At 38.3% G+C, this 16,030-nt stretch overlaps 1 protein-coding gene and 1 long non-coding RNA gene across 3 annotated transcripts in view; one reads left to right on the plus strand and one right to left on the minus strand.

Annotated features, from left to right (window-relative positions):
* The window catches only part of LOC139034341 (uncharacterized), a 76,827-nt gene that overhangs the window by 45,912 nt on the left and 14,885 nt on the right, over nucleotides 1-16,030 (plus strand). The window contains exons 2-3 of the long non-coding RNA XR_011486764.1: nucleotides 1,132-1,296; nucleotides 2,124-4,210. This is a non-coding gene — a long non-coding RNA (uncharacterized lncRNA). The remainder of the gene's footprint in view (nucleotides 1-1,131; nucleotides 1,297-2,123; nucleotides 4,211-16,030) is intronic.
* The window catches only part of RAD50 (RAD50 double strand break repair protein), a 249,957-nt gene continuing 236,938 nt past the window's right edge, over nucleotides 3,012-16,030 (minus strand). For both annotated transcript variants that reach the window (XM_070465048.1, XM_070465047.1), the window contains 4 exons: nucleotides 7,551-7,636; nucleotides 6,859-7,001; nucleotides 4,606-4,739; nucleotides 3,012-3,227 (listed from right to left, as the gene is read on the minus strand). In XM_070465048.1, coding sequence (XP_070321149.1) covers nucleotides 3,041-3,227; nucleotides 4,606-4,739; nucleotides 6,859-7,001; nucleotides 7,551-7,636 — 550 coding nt within the window. In that variant the 3' untranslated portion in view covers nucleotides 3,012-3,040. The remainder of the gene's footprint in view (nucleotides 3,228-4,605; nucleotides 4,740-6,858; nucleotides 7,002-7,550; nucleotides 7,637-16,030) is intronic.

A 16,030-nucleotide genomic window follows, 5' to 3' on the forward strand; every position in this document is an offset into this window, starting at 1 on the left:
TTGGCTTTATTATGGTAATGATTTGTGAACAGAGTTATCCTCTGAAATATTCTTACATTCTTGGGATAAAGATTCCTTGGTTATCACATGTGTTTATTTTAAAAGATGATTGGAATTGATTTGTTCTTTCTTAATTTATGAATTCTTGAATGTGTCCTCTGAGTGAGGATTGGTCTGCTGTTCTTTCCTCATGGTACCGCTGTTGATCATACTAGCCTGGCTAATATAGTGATTTTAGTTTTTTTAATTAATTTAATTGGAGCTAATTACTTTACAATATTGTAGTGGTTTTTGCCATACATCGACATGACTCAGCCATGGGTGTACACGTGTTCCCCATCCTGAACCCCCCTCCCTCCCCATCCCATCCCTCAGGGTCATCCCAGTGCACCAGCCCTGAACACCCTGTCTCATGCATCGAACCTGGACTGGCGATCTATTTCACATATGGTAATATACATGTTTCAATGCTGTTCTCTCAAATCCTCCCACCCTTGCCTTCTCCCACAGAGCCCAAAAGTCTGTCCTTTACAACTGTGTCTCTTTTGCTATCTCGTATACAGGGTCATCGTTACCATCTTTCTAAATTCCACATATATGCGTTAATATACTGTATTGATGTTTTTCTTCCTGACTTACTTCACTCTGTATAATAGGCTCGTTTCATCCACCTCATTAGAACTGATTGAAATGCATTCTTTTTAATAGCTGAGTAATATTCTGTTGTTTATGTACCACAGCTTTCCTATCCATTTATCTGCTGATGGACACCTAGGCTGCTTCCATGTCCTTTCTATTATAAACAGTGCTGTGATGAACACTGGGGCACACGTGTCTCTTTCAATTCTGGTTTCCTCAGTGTGTATGCCCAGCAGTGGGGATTGCTGGGTTGTATGGCAATTCTCTTTTTTTTTGGTATGGCAATTCTCTTTCCAGTTTTTTAAGGCATCTCCACACTGTTCTCCATAGTGGCTGTACTAGTTTGCATTCCCACCAACAGTGTAAGAGGGTTCCCTTTTCTCCACACACTCTCCAGCATTTATTGTTTGTAGACTTTTTGAAAGCAGCCATTCTGACTGGCGTGAGATGGTACCTCATTGTGGTTTTGATTTGCATTTCTCTCAATTTTAGTTTTTCAGAGCTCATTGGGATGACTGAATTTAGTCAGTGGACAAGAAGCAGGTGGCTAGAGTGGTGGTTCTACTGCTTGGCCCTTTCCTCCAGGGATTAAGTGAGGGTCTGGACCAGACTTCCTCAAACAAGGTTCTTTGTGTGAACCATAGAACACAGAAAATGGTGAGTAACCTTTTTCAGTTTTCTCAAGGTAGTATATAATCACTATTAGATGCACAGAAATTAGTTATATACAGTGGATACTGTGTTAGTTCCTATTGCTGCTGTAACAAATTAGCACAAATTTAGCAGCTTAAAATAAGTATCATTCTCTTACATAACCCTGAAGGCCAAAAGTCCAAAAATCAGTTTACTGGACTGAAAATGAGGTGTCAACAGGGACGGTTCCTTTTGGAGGTTCTGAGAGAAGAATCTGCCTTTTTTTCAGCTTCTGTGGTTGCCTATATTTCTTGGTTTACAGCTGTTCCTCCACCTTCAAAGTGCATCACTCCAGTCTCTGCATCTCTCAGTACAGGACCTTCTCCTCTTCTGCCCGCTCCTTACTAGGATACTCGTAATTACATTCAGCCCACCAGGCTCATTACCCCATCTCAAGATCCTTAATTTTAATCATATTTGCAAAGTCCCTTTTGCCATATTATTAGGTAACATTCACAGGTTCCTGAGATTAGAACCTCAGTATCTTCAGAGGCCATTATTCAGCCTATCACAGATAGCTTAAAACCTTAGGGCTTACTTCTTTTCTAGACCCGTGTTGAAAAAGGCTGTCTGTACCATGTGCTCATTAGATTTGCAGATGGGCAAAAGTGACGGTGCCTTGTGCCTGACAGACTCTAACAGTCTAATTCAGAAGTGTGTGACTTGGTAGCACTCTTGTGGCATGCCTGTGAAAGGCTTCAAGTTGTCAGCTGGCAGTTCCAGGGAAAGGGTATGATTTGGGCTCTTATTAGAAACAACATCTGGAACGAAAATGAGGCGGGCTTTTCCAGGACTGCTTGGATCCCCCATCAGGAGCAAGTCTTGACTTTGAGCAAGCCCTGCTTCCTTTCCACACCTGAGCTATACACTGGGAGAGCCGTCGGGGCACACGGTAAGGCCAAGCTGATAAAACAGCACAGACATATGGGAAAGTTACAGACCCCTGCAAGAAGGCAGGTCAGGACCCCCAGGGAGGAGGCGGCCTTGCTCTTGGGCAAAGCTTTCCAGAAATGGATGTGCACAGTGGGGAACACTTCCTGTCTCCAGACAGCCCCGGTTTGGAGGACTACCTGTTTAGGGATATGTGGGGAGGGAATAGAGTGGGCACTGAAATTAAATTACTTAAGATTCCTTTCAAACTCTGAAGCCCCCATTTGATGACTGCAAATTTAAATTGGAGAAACAAGTCCCAAGAGGGAGAGGTCACTTACCTAGATTTATAAAGTTAAGAACAGAGCCAGATATTAATAATCATTTCTTTCATCTTCAGATATTAATATTGATAACTCAGTTTTAAAAACCACATCCAACCAACTAAATTTAGAGGTAACTCTTAACACTGACTTTTTTTTTAAATGTCCAAACTGTAGTTTCCAGGTAGAGAAACTGCTTCTCACTAATGCTTTGAGAAGTGAGTGTTTAGTTAGAAGCTTCAGGTCCCATAGACTCCTTCATTAGTGCTAGGGAGGGAAGCAGGGAAGTTGAGCATATCTTCGCTGATGTTGAGATGCTGCCTGGAGGGGAATGAAGTTCAGAGAATCAGCCCAAATTTCATGTGAAACACTTTTAATGATTTTTTAACCTCTCAGACATTAAAAACCCTAGACACAAGGCTCATTTGAAAGAACATTTTCATATTGACTCAATACCAGAAATAAGCAGTTGCCAGAGGACCAGTGTTTCTAAAGTATGTAAGTCTTGAATGTTTTTAATGAACATAAGATCCTAGGGAACTAACACTGCATGTCACAATCTCTGAGCACTGCTCAATGTTCTTCTTAATCCTGTAGAATTTCTCCACATACTCAGAACGCCCTAGGAGCTCCACAAAATCTTCATCATGAGTGATTACCAGAAGCTGGAAGTTACGCTGTTGTGAGCGACTTTTTATTATCCTGAAACAATATAACATTTTATTACTAAAGAACACACATAACTCTTTCCTTTATTTGCAAAAGCCACTGAGCACCCTGTCAGACACATGAAGTGTGTGATGACCAGGCTTTTCCTGTGTCGTGTGAGTATCAGGGCCTCTGACAGCCCTGCAGGAAGTGGCGGGGGGAGGGGTGGGGTGAATCCAGCCAGCCAGGTAGCAGTCTCATCTCTCCAGACAGTGGGGATGAGCGGCCTGACTCTTCACTGAGGTCTGACTTAAAGACTGGTGAGAATACATGATGAACTAGTTTTATTCTTAAAGCAGGTAGAAATGTTTTATTGCATTTTCCTTAATAATCTATGCCACTCAACTTTAGGAGTCCAATTTATTCCTGGGGTTTTCTTGACCTGATATTAGTTTTCTCTGGAAGAAAACTATTTTAAAAAAGAGACTAAAGGCAAGGGGAATAACACTGTGAGCCCCACTGCCTTCTCAGGAGCTGGGTCTACTTAGAATTCTGCCACCACCAGTCACTAGATGCATCACTGGTATGACACACAGGGGGCCTGAGTGGGTGTACTGAGAACATTTTTGCTTGTTATCTATATGTTAAGATAACTAGTTATGAGTCTGAGACTTAAGACTTTTTCTTTTAACTAACCACTTATTTATCCCTTGCCTGGAGCTGGATGCACTTAGGTTTCACAAGCACCAACCCTTACTTGTGGGTCACACAGGACTACTGAGAGAGATGGCTGGAGACAGCTGGCTCTGGGGCCACTCAAGTCTCCTACCACAGGAAACGTTCTCTCTGCTAGGAAGTCTGTCTGGTGTGAAGAGCCCCCAGAAGAGCTTCTCTACCTCATGGAGACCGCCTTTCCCCTGCTGGCACTGTGCAGAAGCAAGGGCTGTCTATCCCTAGAGCCTGCACCACCCCACCGGTGAACTGTGATAAATGTGTCCGCAGTCTGGATTCTACTTCACCACTAATATACTTTTTGAGTAAGTGCTGTCATTCCTCATAGATGCTGACACATGTGAGAACCTGGAGAGGTAGTTTAAAACCCACAGTCACCACCTAAGAAATGCCTTAGTGGAGCACGCTAACTCCTGTATAAGACACATGGGCCCCTCTGGTGGGTTTACAGGAAAACCAAACCAAGCCAGGAAACCCTCACTGTGAACACTCTTGGGGAGATGTAAGATGTGTCTGGGGCATCTGTTCACCGGGTAGTTCTTTTTTTAAGCATCTGAAAAATTACCATCAAGGTAAAGCCTAAGCTCTGGTAAAACCAGTTTCGCCAAGGAGAACACAGCTACAGAGGACTTTCACCACAGAATTTCTTAATCTTCCTTTAAAAACGATCGTAACTTGGCCCCAAATTTGAGATACTTACTCAACCAGAGCATGTGCAAGAGATTCAATGTTTTCTCGGTCAAGATTTGTCGTTGGCTCATCCAAAGCAAGGATGCCACAGTTTAAGCAGAATGTTTCAGCCAGGGCTAGGCGAATGATGAGTGAGGCTAATACCTGGAAAAAGGGTGCCAGAACTCAGCTGCACTGCACACATTTCTCACTCACCTGAGGAAAACAGGCAGATCTGGCACAATGTCTTTCGAAGGGAAAGGTGGGGCAATGTCACAGGATCACTGACCTCAGATGTGCATCATTAAAATGCCACACCAACACCTCACGTCAGCTGTAATAAAGCTTCCAATTACAGACCTGCATCAGAAATGCAGTTAACACTTATCTAATGTTACTGATAATGCTAATAGTGGTATAACATGATTTTTTATCAGGTATAACCTTAAAAATTCATAACCTGGCTATTTTCCTGATGATGTTTGTTAGAAAACTTGGATATAATACATTTCCAGAGCCTCACAGACACCTTTTCTCTTGGAGACATCTTTAAATCTCTCTGTTCTGCAGAACCAAAGTGGCACCACTGGTCTAACCCAAACTTAAATGTTTATGTGTGTGATTCTGAGAGGGAGGGAGAGGAAAAGTATGAGTACAGAAGTATGGTTTTATTTAAGCTTGACTATAGAAAATCCAAGCAACCAAAACTATGAGGAACTTTTGTGGTCAATAGAAACCTAATACTAAGACTGCCACTGAAGCCATCTGAGGGTACAAGGGACACAGAAGTAAGAGGGAAGGACTAGTTTAGGAAGTATACACTACTTTTTGTGTGAGCTGTAATATCCTCTCCACCCCCAGATTTGTGAGCAAAGGTGCATCAGTGAGTGAGTGAGTGATCTCAGAGCAGTTTAGAGCTTTTCTCTGATGCACAGGGCAGGCTGGCAGATTGAAGAGGCCAGGGCCATCTTCAGGCCCTTCTCTCCTGCTGCCACTATCACCCACTCAGAGTGGAGTAGGAATGGAGCTCCTGGCCCACCTCTACAAAGCATTGTCTGTTCTGTCACTCAAGACCAAGGAAACACTAGCACTAATTTTTATAATTTATAGTAGCTACAGGAAATCCACTTTTGTTCAGAGAATATTTTTAAACCAAACAGACATGTTTCAAACTCAAGGGATATTGATTATAGATCACAAACTTGTCATTTTTGCAGTCTGATTAAGATAATAATCTGCAGATGCCTTATAAATTTGTATCAGCTGTCTGGGTTGATGACAAAAATACATGCATAGTGTGTCTTTAAAAAATTGCAAACTTTTTATGTGAATAACTCATGATGTGAGCATTCGTTTACAGAACTACAAAATTTTGTTAAGAATCAGGGGTCCAGAGGTAATATTGATAATATTCTGCTTCTAATCTGCAAAGGAGGAAGATCAAAAATCTATAACATTTTGGGGACAAACCAGTGCACAGTGAAAGAACCCAGCATTGTTCCCTAAGGATGCAGGTTCCACTTTCCCAACTTTTTGAAATGTTATTCCTCTGTGCTCTGTATATCCAACCTAGGCTTCCCTCCCAGAGCTCCCCACAGAGCTAGGCGGCCTGGCCCAGCACTGAGTCCCTGAGGTCGGGGGGCAGAGGCACCTGTGGGTTTCACAGCCTTTGACTCTGGTAGACCCTGCTTTCAGATGGTTCCCAGGCCCCAAGGCTAGGCTGGGAGTGGCGGTGGGGACTCAGTCCTATGGTGAGGCTGCCTTCTCTATCAGACTCTTAGTTACTGTAAAGACTCATCTGGCTCAATCTAGGGTCTGGTTTGCTAATACTGTATGTTACTGATTCTAAAACATACCCTTCCTTATCCTTTGACTTCTCTGAAATCAAGATGCATCTTAGAATTACTATTGAATTTTCTTTTTCTTGGTGGCACATAAATTAGTGTGGGTCTATAAATGATGATCAAATAACCTTATTCTCATAAGGAATGCCATGAAACAATGAATGGCCTTCAGCTTTTTGCTCTACATTTAGGCTATCCTGTGAGACTGTTTCAGGCCCTTCTTCTACAAGCCTACTTTACATAATGTTGCAGGAAATACTGGTTAGAATTGAGAGTATAAGGAGAGTAACTGAGCCTGGTTCACTTCACGTGGCAGCGATGATGCCATAAGGAGCTTCCCACCGTTCAAGGGCACCTTGGGAGCCTCCTCTGCACTGACAATCATTTCTCTTTGTCAATTTTCTGTGTACAAATGGTTTTATGTTCGTGAAGATACCTGCCTTTTGTCCGGCGCTGCAACGCCCTCTCATATCCAAGGCTGTGTCTCCCTTTAGCATCACCACTCGGTAGTTGTAATTCCTCCTTTTATCAGAAGCTGATACATTTTCATCGGCATCTGATCTAATTTCTATGTACTCAATATCTGATACAGAAAGAAGATGATTTTAGGAACCTATACTCTGCAACCTTTTGTCATTTGCAAACCTTATCAAAGAACATTATAAGCAACATGCAAGGCTGCCATTCCCAGGGGAAACACTGGGTGGTTTGGAAACTTTTTCCTGGTTATGAGGATTCCTGGTCAGAAGCAATCAGATACCCAACCAACCCTTGGTCTCAGCTGTGCCCTTTTCTTAGTTCCCCTATTAAGAATTTCCTCCTAATGGTTTTCTTCTTCTTCTTATCTCATTTCAGCTTATCCCTATCTGCACTTCAACAGAACCTATTATGTCATCAGCTAAATATAATGTGTACCATAGCCAAATTTGTAAGTCCTGTCAGGCTTTGGAATAGAAAGCTTTGCATTTTTTTCTTGCTACAAGATATTATCAAGATAAGAATTCTTAGAAAATCTAAAAGAGATGTTCAAAAAGGGGTCTAAAGGCAATACTGGCATGATGAGAGGTCATATGAAGCAAGAGCTTGACACAGGGCTTTAGAAAGAGCATTCATGTTACACCATGTTAATTACCTTGTCCACGATAGGTACTTCGCCAAAGGTCACGAATAATTTTGTTGATTTCTTCCATTTTCATACTGTGAAATTTCATTATTGCTCTGGAAAAAAGAATCCACTGGTAAAGATAACATAATATTTAACTGGAGTGGGTTGCCCATTTCCTCCTCCAGGGGATCTTCTCAGCCCAGGGATTGAACCTGGGTCTTCTGCATTGCGGGCAGATTCTTTATCATCTGAGCCACCAGGGAAGACCAATATATTTAATAGTATATATTAAAAATACACAAAATGTTTAATAATATATACAGTAAGTAACATCATAACAACGAGATAACTTCCCCCATATTAATAATAAAAGTAGAATATAGTAAAAGCTAGAAAAAATAAACAGAACCAAAAGCTTGCTATTGGCTAGTACTGCAAACTGTCAGGCATATATAATTCCAGCACTCCAGGGTCCTTATCCTTCTCCACTTTCACTCTATAGATCACACCCTGGTCTCCTGCGTTGCAGGCAAATTCTTAACCATCTGAGTCACCAGGGAAGCTCCATAATAAGACAAACATTCCCTTAAATGCTTAAATACTGTGAAAACTTCTGAAAACAGTTTTTTATGAGACTTCTCCTTAGGTTTAACAGAAGCGCTGTTTCCAGTGATACCAACTGGTTATACAAGAAGCTCTGCTGAATGGATGACAGTGAGTTAAAGAGGGGATAGAAGGTGTACAAGGTCCCTTAATCCACGGAAAAGTAGGTGAATCTCTGGAACTGCTGCCTTTTTTCCTCCTCTATTTTATTACAGTTTACCGAAGTCAACCTCTGAAGCTGCTTTTGTCTCTCAGATCTGTGAGCTTTTTACCAACCAGAAGTGTTGGTTCAGAGAGGAGGATATAGAGGCTTAAGCTGACCTGAACTTCAAAATTTTATTTTCCCTTACTAGTTAATGATTCAGAAATCCTAACTCCAAATATGTGCATTAACTTTCTTTGATCATGGCAGCCCTCTACCCCCCACAACACTCTTGAAATACTAGTAGTTTTGAAATATGGAAAAGAAAAGAAATGTCTGTAAAAACAAAAGTAGCCTGTCAAAATCTAACATCGTTTTTACTATAGTCACCTTTCACCAAAAAGCCCTTAGGTTCTCTGGAAGTGGGTTTATGAATTAATGTTGCAACAGTCACAAAAAGGCAAACATCACTGCCATCACCATACAAAGGATGTGAGGCGGACATACTTCCATTTGCAAGTCTCTTATCTGATATATACAAAAAAAGAAACTGAACGTAATGCTACTGCCTCTGCAGAATCATTTCATGATCTTCTGGTTTACCAGCAAAAGAGAAAGAAATGACTCAACATAAATACATTTTAAATATCAGATGAAGGATTTTTAAGTATAAAGCCTGGAAAAAAACCATATTCTGCCTGTTGATGAGAATGCAACAAGTCTCTATTTTCTACCTTTATACATTTATCTCAGATTTTATACTTCTTTCAAAAGGACAGAGACACAACTTCTAAGTATTTGTCTAAAACCAAAAAAACCTCAGAGAATGTTCTTGAGATGAATCATGTGATCCTTAGCTTTATACATTATGATTTTGATTCTTCAAATGACTTTTTAAAAAAATGTCATCTTTCCATTCAAGTTAAAAATCATCCATAATTAACATAAATAAGCACTCTCAACGTGGAGGACAAGTTCCAGGTGGGGCACACATGTCCTAATGCATACTTAAGAGTCTACACCATGGATCCCTGGGACATCAGAGGTGGGGCATTCTCACCCATGAGTAAGTCTGCTGAGAGACTAGTCCTTAGGGCAGTCTACACTCACCAATGAGTGTGGCAGACAGAGCTGATGTCAACAGTAGTTGGACCACTCACTTTGTATCTTGCATGCACGCTCAGTCACACACTTATGTCTGACTCTGTGGCTCCATGGACTGTAGCTTGCAAGGCTCCTTTGTCCGTGGGATTCACCAGGCATGGATACTGGAGTGGGTTGCCATTTCCTACTCCAGGGGCTCTTCCCAACTCAAGTGATCAAACCAGCGTCTCCTGCATTGACAGGTGGATTCTTTCACCACTGAGCCACATGGGAATCCCACTTTTTATCTTCTCTCTGCTAATATAGCCCCACTATGCAATGATTACAGTAACTACATGGGTTCAATCCCTGGTCAGGGATCCCACAAGCCAGGCAACACAGTCAAAATGAAAAAAAGAAATGGAAAGATATCCCTATGTTCATGATTGGAAGAATTAATTATGTTAAAATGTCAATACTACTCAAAGCTATGTATATAATAAAATGCAATTCTTATCAAAATTCCAATGGCATTTTTTATAGAAACAGAAAAAACACTCCTGAAACTTACATGGAACTACAAAAGACCCCAAATAGCCAAACAAACCTGAGAAAGAACAACAAAGCAATGGTATTTCCTGATTCCAAGTTATACTCAAACTACAGTAATTAAAGCAGTATTGTACTCCCATAGACAATTAATCTATGACAAAGGAGGCAAGAATATACAATGGAGAAAAGAGTCTCTTCAATAAGTGGCGCTGGGAAAGATGGACAGCTACATGTAAAAGAATGAAATCAGAACATTCTCTAACACCACACACAAAAGTAAACTTGAAATGGGTTAAAGACCTAAAGATAAGACTGTACACTGTATAATTCCTAGAGGAAAAACACAGGCAAAACACATTTTAAAATAAATTGCAGCAGTATCCTTTTGGATCCATCTCCTAGAGTAATGAAAATTAACAAAAAGGGACCTAATTAAACTTAAAAGCTTTTGCAGAGCAAAGGAAATGATAAAATGAAAAGACAACCCACAGAATGGGAGAAAATATTTGCAAAAGAAGCAACCAACAAGGAATTGATCTCCAAAAATATACCAACAACTTACACAGCTCAAAAAAAAAAAACTAAAAAAAGACAACCCATCAAAAAATGGGCAGAAGATCTAAACAGACATTTCTCAAAAGAAGATATACAGATGACCAAAACACACATGAAAAGATCCTCAAAATCTCAAAAGAAATGCAAATCAAAACTACAATGAGGTATCACCTCAAACCAGTCAGAATGGCCATCATCAAAAAGTCTACAAACAATAAATGCAGGAGAGAGTGCAGAGAAAAGCAAACTCTCCTATACTGTTGGTGGGAATGTAAACTGGCATGGCCATTATGGAGAACAGTATGGAATTTCCTTTAAGAACTAAAAATAGAACTACCAGATGATCCAGCAACCCCACTCCTGGGCACACATCCAGAGGAAAACGTAACTTGAGAAGATACATGCACCCTGATGTTCACTGCAGCACTGTTTATAACAGCCAAGACACGGAAGCAACCTGAATGTCCATCAACAGATAAAGAAGATGTGGTGCATGTATATAATGGGATATTATTCAGTCATTAAAAGAATGAAATAATGCCATTTGCAGCAACATGGATGACCTAGAGATTTTCATGCTAAGGTGAAATAAGCCAGACAAAGAAAGACAAAGATCATACGATATTGTTTATATGTGGAATCGGAAAAAAAAAAAAAGATTAAAATAAACTTATTTAAAAAACAGAAATAGACCCACAGACACAGAAAACACTTATAGTTACCAAAGGGGAAGAAGGGAGGAGAGGGATAAATTAGGAGGTTGGGATTAACATATAGACACTACTATATATAAAATAGATAATCAGTAAGGACCTACTGTAATGGCACAGGGAAATATACTCAATATTTTGTAATAACCTATAAGGAAAAAGAATCTATAAAATAATATATGTATGTATAACTGAATCACTGTGCTGTACATTTGAAACTAACATGACATTGTAAATCAACTATATTGATACTTCAATATAAAAAGAGACTTAAAAAAAAAACCTAGTATGGCAGTGACATAAAAAGACAAATAGACCAACAGGACATAAATGACAGCCCAGAAATTAATCCAGACACATACAGTAAACTAATGTTTAGTTTACTAAACAAGGGAACCAAAAACACTCAATGGAGAAAAGACAGTCTCTTCCATATGGTGTTGCGAAAATGGGATATTCACATGTAAAAGAATGAAACTGGATCCCTATTTTAATCACTCATAAAATGAAATCTAAATGAATCAAAGGCTTAAATGTAAAACCTGAAAGTATGAAACTCCCAGAAGAAAGTTCCTTGACATGTGTCTTGGTAATGACTTTTGGAAATCACACCTAAAGCACAAGCAACAACAACAACGACAAAACAAGTGGGGACTACATTAAACTAAAAAGTTTCTGCACAGCTAAAGAAACAAACAACAAAGTGAAAAGACAACCTATGGGATGGGAAAAAATATCTGAAAGCCATGTATTTGATAAGGAGTTAATATCCAAAATATATAAAGAACTCATACAACCTGGAAAAAAAAAAACAAACTCAATTTAAAAATGGACAAAGGACCTCAACAGACATTTTTTCAAAGAGCATACATGAATGGCCAAAAGGTCCATGAAAAAGATGCTAACGGTCATTAGGGAAATACAGATTAAAACCACAATGAAAGAGCACCTCATACCTCTTAGAACATCCAACAACATCCAGCATGGATGTGGAGAAAAGAAAACCCTTTTGCACTGTTGGTAGAATACGCTGTAAATTGGTACAGCCACTGTGGGAAACAGTATAGAGTTCTAAAAAAATTAAAACTAGAAATAACATATCATCTAGTGATTCCACTTTGGGGAATAGATCCAAAGGAAAGGAAAACACTAACTTGAAAAATTATCTGCACCCCCCCCCCCCCCCATTCACAGCAGCACTGTTCACAATAGCTAAGACACAGAAACAACCTAAGTGTCCATCATGGAATGACTGGATAAAGAAGGTGTGAGATATATATATATATATATCATATCTATACACACACATTTACACATATAATGGAACATTATTCAGCCATAAAAAAACAAAGAAGTCTTACCATTTGGAACAATGTTGGAGGGACCTTGAAGGCATGTTAAAAGAAGTCAGAAAAAGACAAATACTGTAAGATCTCACTTACATGTGGAATTTAATTTCCACTTATAAATATGTACTAGGTACGTAATTTACAGTATGTTAACTATACTTAACACTGCTGTATGACATAAGAATGCTAGGAGAGTAGATCCTAAGAGTTCTCATGACAAGAACTTTTTCCCTTTTTATCTACATGAGATGACGGATGTTAACTAAACCTACTTTATTTTTTTTAATTTTTTTTTTTATTTTTGGTACATATAGGTTAGTTTATTCTAGAATTTATATGAAAAGACCTAGAATAGTTAAGTCAATTTTTTTTTTGTTCTTATTTTTTTTTTCCATTTATTTTTATTAATTGGAGGCTAATTACATCATTACAGTAGTTTTTGTTATACATTGAAATGAATCAGCCATGGATTTACATGTATTCCCCATCCCAGTCCCCCCTCCCACCTCCCTCTCCACCCGATCCCTCTGGGTCTTCCCAGTGCACCAGGCCCTAGCACTTGTCTCATGTACCCAACCTGGGCTGGTGATCTGTTTCACCCTAGATAATATAGATGTTGCAATGCTGTTCTCTTGAAACATCCCACCCTCGCCTTCTCCCAGAGTCCACAAGTCTGTTCTATACATCTGAGTCTCTTTTTCTGTTTTGCATATAGGGTTATCGTTACCATATTTCTAAAGTCCATATATATGTGTTAGTATACTGTAATGGTCTTTATCTTTCTGGCTTACTTCACTCTGTATAATGGGCTCCAGTTTCATCCATCTCATTAGAACTGATTCAGATGAATTCTTTTTAATGGCTGAGTAATATTCCATGGTGTATATGTACCACAGCTTCCTCATCCATTCGTCTGCTGATGGGCATCTGGGTTGCTTCCATGTCCTGGCTATTATAAACAGTGCTGCGATGAACATTGGGGTGCACGTGTCTCTTTCAGATCTGGTTTCCTTGATGTGTATGCCCAGAAGTGGGATTGCTGCATCATATGGCAGTTCTATTTCCAGCTTTTTAAGAAATCTCCACACTGTTTTCCATAGTGGCTGTACTAATTTGCATTCCCACCAACAGTGTAAGAGGGTTCCCTTTTCTCCACACCCTCTCCAGCATTTATTGCTTGTAGACTTTTGGATAGCAGCCATCCTGACTGGCGTATAATGATACCTCACTGTGGTTTTGATTTGCATTTCTCTGATAATGAGTGATGTTGAGCATCTTTTCATGTTAAACCTACTTTAATAATCTTCATAATATGTGTATATCAAGCCATCATGCCATACACCTTAAACATATACAGTGATGTATGTTAACTACTTCTCAATAAAATAAAACAGAAGCTGGGGAGAAAACTGAGATTTAATCAAATTGGTAATGTGCTCAAGATTAGAGAAAAATGGGATATTAACAGCCCTTGAATATAATCAAAATTCTTTGAACGGGCAGTCAAAATGCCATCTTTAAAGCCACCAGGCTCAGATAGTTTTATAAATGAATGTTTTCATATCTTCAAGGTACCCCTAGTTCCAAAGTATGTAAATACTACATAGCAAGGAGAAACATAAGGAAGAAAAAAAAGGATAGGCTTATTTTGCTTACAAATATAGATATAAATATTCTAAATAATACCAAATTTAGGGCTGAGCATATTAAAAACAGTGTATTACAACCAAATAGTGTTTATCTCAAGAACCCAAGAATGGTACAACAGATAATTAAGATAATTCACTTCATTAAAAGATTGCAATAAAATATTATCAAAATAGATGTCAAAAAGTATAATACTGAGTTTTGATAAAAACTAAATACAGAGAAATAGAAAATTTTCTTAATTAGACAAGATGACTATCAGATAGCCACAGTAAGCATCAAACTTACTGTTAAAATGTACAAAAGTGTTCCTCTTAAAGCTAAGAACAAGAGAAAGAGAACTCTTATTATTGCTACTCTAAAATAATGTCCTGGCGATCCCTAACAACTGAGCAAGACAATAGAGAGAAATGAAGACTAAACGAGGGGAACAAAAATAACAACTTGTTATTGTTTCTGCAGATGATATAACTATACACTCAGAAAACCTAAGAAATCAACTGACAAACTAAGACTGATAAGGTAGTCAGAAATAAACATACATTACTATAGCAAAATTCAATATCAAATATAATAGAAAAATGGATCCTATTCATGATGGCAATAAAGACTAAGAAATACCAGGAGAAAAAAGGTACAGAATCTAAATGAAAAAGCTGTAATACTTTACAATAGAACAAAACAAACAAAAACAAAATCATCCTAAATAAATACATTACAGGGCTCCAATGGGAGATTCAATATTGCAAACATTTTCCCTAAGTAATCTTGAATTAAATGGAATCCAAACAAAAGTCCCAAAAAGATTAATAATTTTTTAAATAAAACCCACAAGATAACTCTAAAGTTCACATATGAGAGATAACGCCAATGAATAAAATCATAGTAGAGAACGAGAATAAAAATTAAACCAACTACATACAGAACTTCGTAACTGACACTTCAGGTCAATGGAAAAGGTTTTAATAGTGCTTAAGAGAGGGAAAAACAAAAATTATATCACTGTCTTTTATCAAATTTCAAACAAAGTCCAAATAAAAGATTAAAAATAAATAAGACTATTAAAACATTTTTGTAATCTTAGGATTAGGAAGGTCCTTGTAATTAAGAAGTCATACATTAAAAGACCAAAGATTTATTGACCTAAAAACTAAGCTACAAATAATACCATCAAGAAAGTTAATGGACAGATGACAAAGAAGGAAAAACTTGTGTATGTGAAAAGGATTAATCGCCAGAATCTATTTTAAAATAGTAATACAAATCACTTAGAAAAAGACAACCTAATAGAAAATTTGGCAAGGAGATATGACTGGACAATTCCTGGAGAAGAAATACAAACAGCCAACATATGAAAAGACATTTAACCTCACTATTAAACAGGGAAATGTAAAGTGAGAATATTTTATGTATAAGACTCAAAAATTTTAAAAGTTGATAATATGTAAAGCAGACATAAAGAAATGCCATACATTTAAGTAGGTACTTTCATGCACTACTGGTAGAAACATACTTTGTGCTTTTGGAAGGCAATGTGGCACTAATAAGTTAAAAATGCACACACCCTCTGACCCAGTAGCTCTAAGGAGCCATCTTTCTGATATATCTGCACAAGTGTACCAAGACATACATGCAGCATTATCTGCAGGAGCAAACATTTAAAGTCTTCCTAATATGTCTATCAGTGGTCAAATAAAGTAGGTAACATCCATCTTATAGAATATTATGCAGATGTTAAAAATAATGAGGTATTTACATATACAAACATGAATTTCATCACATGGTAAAGTGAAAAAAAAATCTACAGTGTGATACTATTCACACAAAGCAAAAGATATATATTTATGTGTACATACATGCAAAAGC

This window comes from Odocoileus virginianus, chromosome 3 (genome assembly GCF_023699985.2).
Source record: "Odocoileus virginianus isolate 20LAN1187 ecotype Illinois chromosome 3, Ovbor_1.2, whole genome shotgun sequence".
NCBI lineage: Eukaryota > Metazoa > Chordata > Mammalia > Artiodactyla > Cervidae > Odocoileus > Odocoileus virginianus.